This window comes from Salvelinus sp. IW2-2015, linkage group LG20 (genome assembly GCF_002910315.2).
Source record: "Salvelinus sp. IW2-2015 linkage group LG20, ASM291031v2, whole genome shotgun sequence".
Lineage (NCBI taxonomy): Eukaryota > Metazoa > Chordata > Actinopteri > Salmoniformes > Salmonidae > Salvelinus > Salvelinus sp. IW2-2015.
In genome coordinates this window covers 52,435,036-52,445,442 of record NC_036860.1, presented here as the reverse complement: position 1 = coordinate 52,445,442, position 10,407 = coordinate 52,435,036, and the positions used below count along the sequence as shown (strand labels likewise).

The following is a 10,407-nucleotide window of genomic DNA, read 5'->3' as shown; positions in this document are numbered from 1 at the left end:
AATAATAAATGTGTTTGTTTTGATAGGCACATCTCAATAGATGGTTATGAATGTTAACATAGCCTAGCACAACATTATAAAAGTGCAACAAACAGCGCATAAAAACACACCAAAAGTAGAAGTATTTTAAAAACACAACCGAATTCTAAGCCAGGTATCATGGCGTTGTGTAAAGCCTCACTATCTGTTTACCAGCCAGCGCAGAGAGACATTCGTTTCTAGGCCTACAAAATGTTTTGTTGGAATAAGAGGGGTTAAAATGTTTTGTTGGAATAAAAGCTGGTGTTTTATAAACTCAATCATTAGTATAAATACCATTATTTCAAGTGAGGCTTTACTGAACGAATAATTTGAAGCTGTCGATATTCGAGATAGGATGTATAGGCTAGTTCTTGCGTGGGGTGAAGGCTTCACAAAACGACTAAGCAGACGGAGGATCCGTCCTCTTCACCAGCCATGCAGCAAAAGCCAGCTGGTGTTCCATTCGAAGTTTGGGGGAGGGATTTCCAGATCTTTACTCAATCATTGGTTCATATTTTATTCTATTAACATGTTTCTTGTTGCTAATGCTTCCGACACCTTTTAGCCCCCCCTACCGATCTTGGCCGGAGCTGTCGAAACCACGCCTATAGGGCTCCACAATTGGTCCACAAAGCGTAAAATCGGCAATCAAGCGGGCTTGGTTCATTAGTGTCGGGACCCAGGGAGGAGGGACATGTTAGACAGTCACAATTCCAAAGTGGTCAGAGCAAGACCTCTCAATTCGAACTCAGTACATAGAACTATATCCGAGTAAAGAGTGATTTTATTTTTCCGAAAGTTACTTGAGTGGATAAGAAGTGAAGCCCAGCTCTGCTCTCGAAGTGCCGATGCCGTCTCTTTGACGGATATTATCACGGTGCTGTGTGGGAACAGAGCATCAGGAGTAGCAGTGCACTTCCTCCCTCGGTCTGTTGGAGACGTCTGAGATCCATTCGCTCTTGGTTACGCACGCGAAACTACTTTTATATTTCTGCTCAAATACGACATCTGTCTTTTGGATACACACACCAATACTTCTACTGAGAGTGGACATAATATCATATAATAATTTTACATCGATTTTTTGGATGCACCGATGAGAGATCCAGTTTACACAGGGACTGCCATGGCTTATCACCCTTTCCACGCTCACCGGCCGGCCGACTTTCCTATGTCAGCCTTCCTTGCAGCTGCACAGCCTTCCTTCTTTCATGGACTTACGCTGTCTCACGGCGCTCTTTCCAAACCCCTAACCGACCATGCTCTCTCTGGAGCCGCGGAAGCGGGACTCCACGCGGCGTTGGGTCATCACCACCAAGTAGCTCATCTCCGCTCCCTCAAGAGCTTGGAGCCGGAGGAAGAGGTGGAGGACGACCCAAAAGTCACTCTGGAGGCCAAAGATTTATGGGACCAATTTCACAAAATAGGAACCGAGATGGTTATTACGAAATCAGGAAGGTAAGGACCTTTATTTACTGTTACGTGTGCATATTATAGGCGATCTTATAATCAGGCACTGCCGCGTAAGTAAATTTTATTAGGAAATGGTCATAAATGTCAAACGATAGTCATATTCTCGATCAAGTAATAGTAATCCGAAAGGTGGTGTCGCTTAATATATAAATATATACATACATATATATATAAACATACATATATACATACATATATATGAGTGATGTAGTATATATATATATATATATATATATATATATATATTGTATAAACACTAGGCAATGGCATAGATGTATAAACACATTGGGCCTATAGAGGTGGGCCTAACATGAGAAATAGACTAATTACCAAATTCAATCAATCAACCAATGCATTCATGTGTCGAAACAAATGTGTTTGAAGAGGGAAAAGGTTAAGTGGTTTGGTTGGGTTGTAGAAGTTTTGTGCTGAATTCAAAGGCCTAGCCTTAGAAATCTTGGTGTAGCCTACATCCCGCTTGGTTTCCTCAGTGTTTTTGATCATCTTCATTACTCTCGTTTTACTCTATTGCAGGAGGATGTTTCCCCCATTCAAAGTTCGCGTCAATGGCGTTGATAAGAAAGCCAAGTATATCCTCCTTATGGATATAGTCTCTGCTGACGACTGCCGCTACAAGTTCCACAACTCGCGTTGGATGGTAGCTGGGAAAGCCGACCCGGAGATGCCCAAACGAATGTACATCCATCCGGACAGCCCTGCCACAGGAGAGCAGTGGATGGCGAAGCCTGTTGCTTTTAATAAACTGAAGTTGACGAATAATATATCGGACAAGCATGGATTTGTAAGTATTTTGTTGATTTAATTTGATGATGTGTCGATGAAAGATATTAATTAGGCTTTTTAGTAAAACTAACCTCGGCTATTGAAAACGGTTCAATGGTGATATTCCTATCAGGCCATGTTGTAGACGCAATCAATCAATGCATATTATAATGACGTACCTATGCCTAGAATAATACATATGTAATGTCGTTGGAGGGTATAACGTATAACGTTGATCCYTGTTTTAACCTTTATTGATAAACAACAACAATGCCTAGAATATCACACAAATATGTGTGGCACTGTATTAATCCACCATGCATCTCCAAAATCCGTTTTAAGGCTCAACAACAGTGGTTGAGATTTTATTTATTATTATTAAAAGTATTACATTCGTGGTATGTTTTGGTGCATGTCAAAGTATGGGATGAAATCAAGTATAGCGTAGAACCAGGTCAAAGACAAGAGGACAGACTTTTTCTATCTCTTGTATTGATTTTGTGAGCCTCTTCAGGCGACCTTATGCGTCTAGTTCAACCTTTTTTAGTACGACGCTATGCATTGAGCTCAAGAGGGAAATGCATAGATGTTTGATCCCAACGTGTTTCATTTCAGTGCAATTTGGACAGTAATATTGCAAGAAGGACACGTGGAAATGTTAGCAGATACTCGCTCAATGCTTACATGCAAGAGCAATAACAACGAAGTATCCCAAATGCTTTCCAATGGGTTATTTCCCATGTCGCCATATAGGACAGTGTTTTGAATATGATTTGAAAACAGTTTTGATTTTACGGTATTGTGATAAAGTCATTCAGTTATTGATGCCTGCTATTGTCGTTTTTCTCATGTCTAGTGCAGGTTATGCAAATACAAATTATGCAAGCGTTACAATAGCTGTTAATTGCATAACCATGTTTAGGCTATGCCTTTATGAAAAGTTCTTGACACGTTTTAAGATATGTTGCAAATGCTGTAAAACATTTGAGAAAAGTTTACATAAATGCATAATCCCACGTATCCGTGTTATATAGGCCTGGCAACATGTAATAACAACAGCAAAAGGCGAATGATAAGGCATAATCATAATTGTGATACATTCTTACAAATAACAAGTTCCACAATAGAAGCAGGATGGTAGACACATACTCGGCCCCAATGCAAAACATTCTGTCAGTCTTCATTGTCAGTAGGCTTATAAACGCTCGAAATAGTTAACCAACTTTTGTCATAGGCCTACGTTTGTTAAGTCAAATCATGTTTTATGGAAATCATCGGCCTTAATAATGCATTATTAAACACGGTGTGTGTCTTTCTTTTCTTTCTCAGACTATCCTGAATTCGATGCATAAATACCAGCCCAGGTTTCATATCGTGAGGGCCAACGACATTCTGAAGCTCCCTTACAGCACCTTCAGGACATATGTTTTTCCAGAGACAGATTTTATCGGTGTCACTGCATATCAGAATGACAAGGTAAGCTTCACTAGAAAGTGTGTGCGCGTGTTGTTTCATGGTTTCACAGTTGTATAAGTTCTCAAAAATCTAAATATAATGGGGATATCATATGTTTTAAACATTTGGACCAGTCTGTTATCTGGACTTCGTTGGAATTTTTACTTAATAACCAAATTATGTTGATTTTATTAGAGTACATGTTGAAGTGGCCTGGTGGCTTGATGGTAAGCTTGTGTAAAGTTTATGATACAGAGTCACAATCGATTAGAATGCACTTATCTTCACAGTGTCCTCAGGCATGGAGACTCCAAAGCGTTTCTGAACAATCAAAGCATGAAATCCACAAAGGCAAAGCATGAACACATCTTGGAAAGACTCGAAAGGACAGACGAAAATGAATATATGAACGGATAGTATTGTTCCTAAATGAACAAGGCCACTTAGGCCAGTGTAGGTGTGCAATGAATGATTAAAAAGTAGCATTCAGTATTTGAGAAAATTACATAAGCGTATACTAGTCGAAATGTTAGGCATACAACTTTCCTTTAATTAAGAAGAATTATGAATAATTGATCAGCTTTAGTAATTACACGTCATCAACAGAGATGCTTGTCTTGCCTCTCCAGAGTGCACGAGCTAACAAACGCAGCAGTCCCCAGCACCATACACTTGCTATTGTCACTTACAATTATTATTCCATCAATAACGCCTGTTGAACCAGTGGCATTAGTATTATTAGTGGTAGTAGTCCAAGCAATTTAAGAATAGTTCCATGGTGCTTTTCCATGTAATGCATTTTCCTTTTTTAAGGATGCCATTGTTGATTGCCATGCACTCTCGTTTTCTCTACAGATCACACAGCTCAAAATTGATCACAACCCCTTTGCCAAAGGGTTCAGAGACACGGGAAATGGACGACGAGAAAAGAGGTATATTATTTTCTTCGATATTGAATTGAGAAAAATATGACCCTGAAAATATGATCATGAGTTGAAAATAAATGTCTCATTGGGACAACACTAATTAGCAGACCGAGCAATACTATGTAGTAGACTGCTTGCATGATCAAAACTGATTCGATCACACAATACAGATGCATTAACTAATCTCAGTTCGGTCTGCAGGAAGCAGTTAACCCTTCCATCGCTGCGCATGTATGAGAACCGGGAACTCAAAGGGGACCGGGACTGTGCCGACTCCGATGACTCCTCCTGTGAACAAACCACTGGAAGGGATTCGGTTCATTCTACGCTGGGACCTGCTACCAGTCCACTGAGGTTCAACCGAACCAGTCGAGGTAAGTCTTCTCATTAAGCACGTCTTTACATTAATTTGCATGTCCACTAATTGGTCCTTTTGAAGATGCCAGTAATTTAATAAGGCTTGATAAATAAAAATGGCCACAAACCAGAAGGTATGTTGTTATTATGTGTCATTAAGCTGAGCAGAATGTTTTCTGGGTGATTTACAATTGAATGAGAGAGAAAAAATAACTATATTTGTTAGAGAAGATAAGAAGAAAAAAGAACAGAGGATAAATGGAGAAATCTGCGTGCTGTGTGATCTTAGTTGCGAGGCTAGGCTATTGGTTTAGGGACAAGTTATAAACCTTTGGTAGAACAGGAATAACAATAGCATACAGGATTATGTCTTTATCCACGGTATACTATTTCACGTATCCAGGGGCACAACTTTGGTTTTAGAAGTGGGGGGGGGSKWWAKKWTTWWTTTTWAWWWAAAWWWAAWAAWAWTCWGTGGGATAAACACTCCAAACGGCCTACCCGACCTCTTGGGGGCGTACGCATGGTCCTAAAGCAAACCATTGCCTCGTTTTGTATCAAATTCCAATAATAAAACGGGGGGGGATAAAATGAAATTTCAGAATGTGGGAGGGACATGTTATCCCTGTCCCAAGTGAAAGTTGCGCCCCTGCACGTATCCATTGCTCTATAAAACATGTAGGCTAGGCCTCATGCATCATCAGCGTGACAAATGCGCCATCTACTGACAGGTTCATAAAACATTCAGTCCCTTGATTACTGTAGTATGCATGGTATTCAGATCTTTATTCGATAGTTACGCATTAGATAAGCAACCAAGCACTAAACGATGGCCTAGTTCAACTGCGAAAGCTTTATAGAACGACTTTAAACAAAACGTATGCCAATCTTACCAATGAACCATGCATTTTTATGCGCGGAAGAGAAGTGGTTAGGAAATGAATGTTAACACTAAATCACGACTTCTTCCTTGAAATAATATATAAGATAATGCCACGCATGTGCTAGTTGTGATTTTAAATGGTTGTAGCACACTGGAAGCTARGCCCAGGCTACTCACATAGCCTATAGTTATTTTTTCTTTGTGTCATATGGGTAGCCTATAAATTACTGTAGGTGTTTTAATCACATTATGTTATTTTCTATAATTTCATTTCGATATTTTAATGGAAGTGTGGAATAATGTTTTACAGGCGACAAGAASTGCACTGATAGCGATCAGGAGCTTGACCCACAAGAGGAGCGCTCCATCGCAGCCAGCAGCCCCGGGCCTGAACCAGCCTCTCCTTTCAGTCCTAAAGGCGATGACAGCGTGAGAGATAGGCCGCTGCTGGAAAAGAAGAGCGACTACCTGGTTTCAAGGAAAGAGAGCGACTCTGTATTCAGTATTCGAAATCTTGAAAAGGACAAGTTAGATCATAAGCACCGCAAAGAGACGGAACCTACAAAGAACGACACGGAAAGTGGGGGCATCAGTGGGGTGAACGATGGGTTTTCTCCTCTGATGGTACAGACGGAGAGCCCATCACACTTCAGCGCGAGTCACCTGCAGAGTCTGGCCCTTTCCGGTTTGCACAGTCAACAGTTCTTTAACCCTTTGAATATGGGACAAATGTTGTTCCACCCCGGACAGTTTTCGATGGCACCAGGGGCATTCTCCAACATGGGCATGGGGCATCTGTTGGCCTCTATGTCCGGAGCTAATGGCCTGGAAAACGGAGGTCTCTCCTCTCAAAGTGCGGGCCCTAGTCCCTTCCCGTTCCACCTGTCACAGCACATGCTAGCGTCTCAGGTAAACATTTACTTCAACTCTAATATAGGCTACAGAGGCTACATATAGTCCCAATAATAGTAATATCTTCTTAACAACAAAGTAGCCTACATTATGTAGCCTATGTCAATCAAATGTATTTATAAAGCTCTTCTTACATCAGCTGATGTCACAAAGTGCTGTACAGAAACCCAGCCTAAAACCCCAAACAGCAATATAGGTGTAGAAGCACGTGTATTTTTTWWTTTWATTTTTTTATTCAGTGAGATAAACACTCCAAACGACCTACCCGACCTCTTGGAGGCTACGCATGGTCCTAAAGCAAACCATTGCCTCGTTTTGTATCACATTCCAATAATAAAACTGGGGGGATAAACACTATAGTCTATTTCTATACGTTTTCATGCACAAACTTCTGCAATTAAAACATATTTTTAGAATCACTTTCAAGTGCATTCATAATAAATTATTTCAGTAATCCTATGATCAATTTAATGTAGATTTATGACTATATAGTTTCACTAGAGAATGACCAAAGGCTACTTTATTGGGCTTTTCGAAACAAAATTGGGATCTTGTGCATGCTTTTTTCGATTTAATTGAGAACATGATAATATACTTTTTTGTTATGAATATATATATTGTATAAACACTAGGCAATGGCATAGATGTATAAACACATTGGGCCTATAGAGGTGGGCCTAACATGAGAAATAGACTAATTACCAAATTCAATCAATCAACCAATGCATTCATGTGTCGAAACAAATGTGTTTGAAGAGGGAAAAGGCCTACTTTTTGTAATCGTATTAGATGAGAATATTTTAATAGCCTATAGCACAGTTGTCGTCTAAACATCAGAGACTGAGAGACAAAAATGCAACTACTAATCCAAGAAGTACGACAGGCCTGGAATTCTGTTTGTATAGCATTTGTACATGTATAATAACGCCATTATTTTTTCAACACAGGGAATTTCGATTCCTCCTTTTGGAGGATTGTTCCCGTATCCATACAACTACATGGCAGCTGCTGCTGCGGCCTCGGCCCTCCCCAACTGCACTGCAGCCTCCACATTGGGCAGAAACCATTTCCTCACCACCTCCCGACAACGGCTGCGATTCAACCCTTATCAGATGCCCACGTCTGTTCCTCCAAGCACAAACCTGCTCACCACAGGGCTGCCGGGCAATTTAAACGCAGCATCCGACCTGTCCAAATCAGGCAGCAGAGAAACAAGTCCTGTATCCGAGCACCACAGACAGAAAGCGTCCAGCCAGAGCACGGCATCCCCCAAGACATCTGTGAAGGATTCCACTAACCAACTGATAAATATACAGAGGCTGGTCAGAGGACTGGAAAAACACAGAGAAATGTCTCCTGCCATTGACTCTCAAAAGTGACGAAAACCACCTGTTTAATCAAGGTGTCTTTGACGTCATTATGTCGGATTATATACACAGTTGTGCTGAGAGTTAGATGGGCGGGTGATGTGGGCTGAAGAAGTGACCAACAAGGGAGTTCATCAAATGAGATACAATATTGGTGATATAGATCCCTTGTTTTAACGTCAATGTATAACTGTGTATGGAGAAAATCTAGGCCCCTGAAGGAAACATATGATGTTGGGGCGGTTCGGTAGACTATTGATAAGGAAAAAGCTACATCCCAAAAATACATTACAATAGATGTCAAAAGGGATGAAAAGTGAGACGGCCGGTTAAACTGATTTCTGAAGCTGTTTTGGAAAAACGTTCGTAACTCATAATATGAACGATTGATCTGATTTAATTATTTATGTTTCCAAGATCCTGTAAGTATCAAATAATACGCAACTTGTTATTAATTTATTCAAATCTGTACATTGGTGTGTATATACTACTTAGATTTCAACTTGTTGCATTTATAATTTCCCTTTTTACATGGAAATATAGGCTATTGTACATTAACACTATTTAGCGCTTGTTGTTACGAAACCGAATGAGTTTCAAATGTTTGTGATGCATTGCTGTTTATCCTGCCAGTGAGATGATATATGAAGGAAATGCGTGCCACCTGCAAACCTTTTTCATATGCTGTTGATGAAGCATTGTTTTGCGATATAACGCGCAGCACTGTGCAATTGGCAGGGAAAACTCAGGTTTCTTTTTCACCAGCACTGAAGACTATCAGAGGTAGCTGAATTGGCATCTTTTGTGCTGGTTTATTCGGGTAAATTAATATGCTTTTGTGGAGTTCCTCACACTTTAAATAAAAATGTGTCCTTCAGATGTTGTTTTGTATCATTTGCTTCATTTGATTTGTGTATTGTTGAGCTTGCCTCGTGAAATAAGATATTTGAAAGTCTCGATTAAATTAAAACGTAATGCCTTACAGGTTCTGTTCCTTGATAACGAGAGCAAATATAATTTTTCTTTCAACAGTTTCTGCATGTAGAAATCAAATATTTTATTTTAAAGCATAGTGTCAACGGAAAGGCATAGCCCAATTTCGTTATCTTTCATAAGTGTTGACAACCATAACTGCACTAGTCAATCAAAGCGAACTTCTGACAAAATATAGAGTTTAAGTGGCTTATGATAAGAGTGTGCAATTAGTTAGTTTAAACAATATTTATAATTTTTGGAAGAATAAAAAATATGTTGATATTGTATTATTTTAAACCAGGTCCTTCTTTTAATGGCCAACATGTCCCTTTATTAACAGTAGGATATAACATTCGCATGTCAGGTTCAAAACTAGGTTTCAGTTATTTTGACATGACAAGTTTGATCAAAATCAAAGTTGTGTAATCCGTTTTTCTATAAAGGAAAAAATTACAACTTTTAATATTATGCCTTCTGTTATGAGTTAGCCTAGGCAATATATCTGCACTATTGTCTAGGCTTGATGTGCATTCCCGGCACAGGAAGTTGGTGGCACCTTAATTGGGGAAAACGGGCTCGTGGTAATGGCTGGAACAGAATGGGTGGAGTGGTATCAAACACATCAAACAATTGGTTCCCATGTGTTTGATGCCATCCATTCACTCCGTTCCAGCGATTATTATGAACCGCCCTCCCCCCAGCAGCCTCTTCTGATTCCCGGTAATACACTTCTGTCCCCGGTGGTCGGTTCGTACATAAAGCATCCTCCATTTAGACTGCAAAGGCATCATTTTCCTCCTTAATTAGCTGTAATGGTGAGAAGGTGGGAAAAAACGGGGGAAACATGCATACTTTCTTTATGAAACACAATTTTCCACCACCATGCTAGAGTGGCTAATGCCTAAGAACACTAAATCAAATCAAATTTATTTATATGGCCCTTTTTACATCAGCTTGATATATCAAAGTGCTGTACAGAAACCAGCCTAAAACCCCAAACAGCAAGCAATGCAGGTGTAGAAGCACGGTGGCTAGGAAAAAACTCCCTAGAAAGGCCAAAACCTAGGAAGAAACCTAGAGAGGAACCAGGCTATGAGGGGTGGCCAGTCCTCTTCTGGCTGTGCCGGGTGGAGATTATAACAGAACATGGCCAAGATGTTCAAATGTTCATAAATGCCCAGCATGGTCAAATAATAATAATCACAGTAGTTGTTGAGGGTGCAACAAGTCAGCACCTCAGTTGTAAATGTCAGTT

General features: G+C 40.0%; 1 protein-coding gene across 2 annotated transcripts; it reads left to right on the top strand.

Moving 5' to 3' along the window:
* The first annotated feature begins 692 nt into the window (after positions 1-692).
* LOC111981263 (T-box transcription factor TBX2b-like) lies at positions 693-8,502 on the top strand. 2 transcript variants are annotated; one of them, XM_024012464.2, is made up of 7 exons: positions 693-1,479; positions 2,029-2,296; positions 3,607-3,753; positions 4,588-4,664; positions 4,860-5,032; positions 6,209-6,807; positions 7,758-8,502. In XM_024012464.2, exons 1-7 carry the CDS (start codon positions 1,118-1,120, stop codon positions 8,187-8,189), a joined length of 2,058 nt encoding a protein of 685 aa, XP_023868232.1. In that variant the 5' UTR covers positions 693-1,117; the 3' UTR covers positions 8,190-8,502. The 2 variants fall into 2 exon arrangements, with proteins under 2 accessions (XP_023868232.1, XP_023868231.1); XM_024012463.2 differs by having other exon boundaries at positions 4,848-5,032.
* The last annotated feature ends 1,905 nt before the right edge of the window (positions 8,503-10,407 follow it).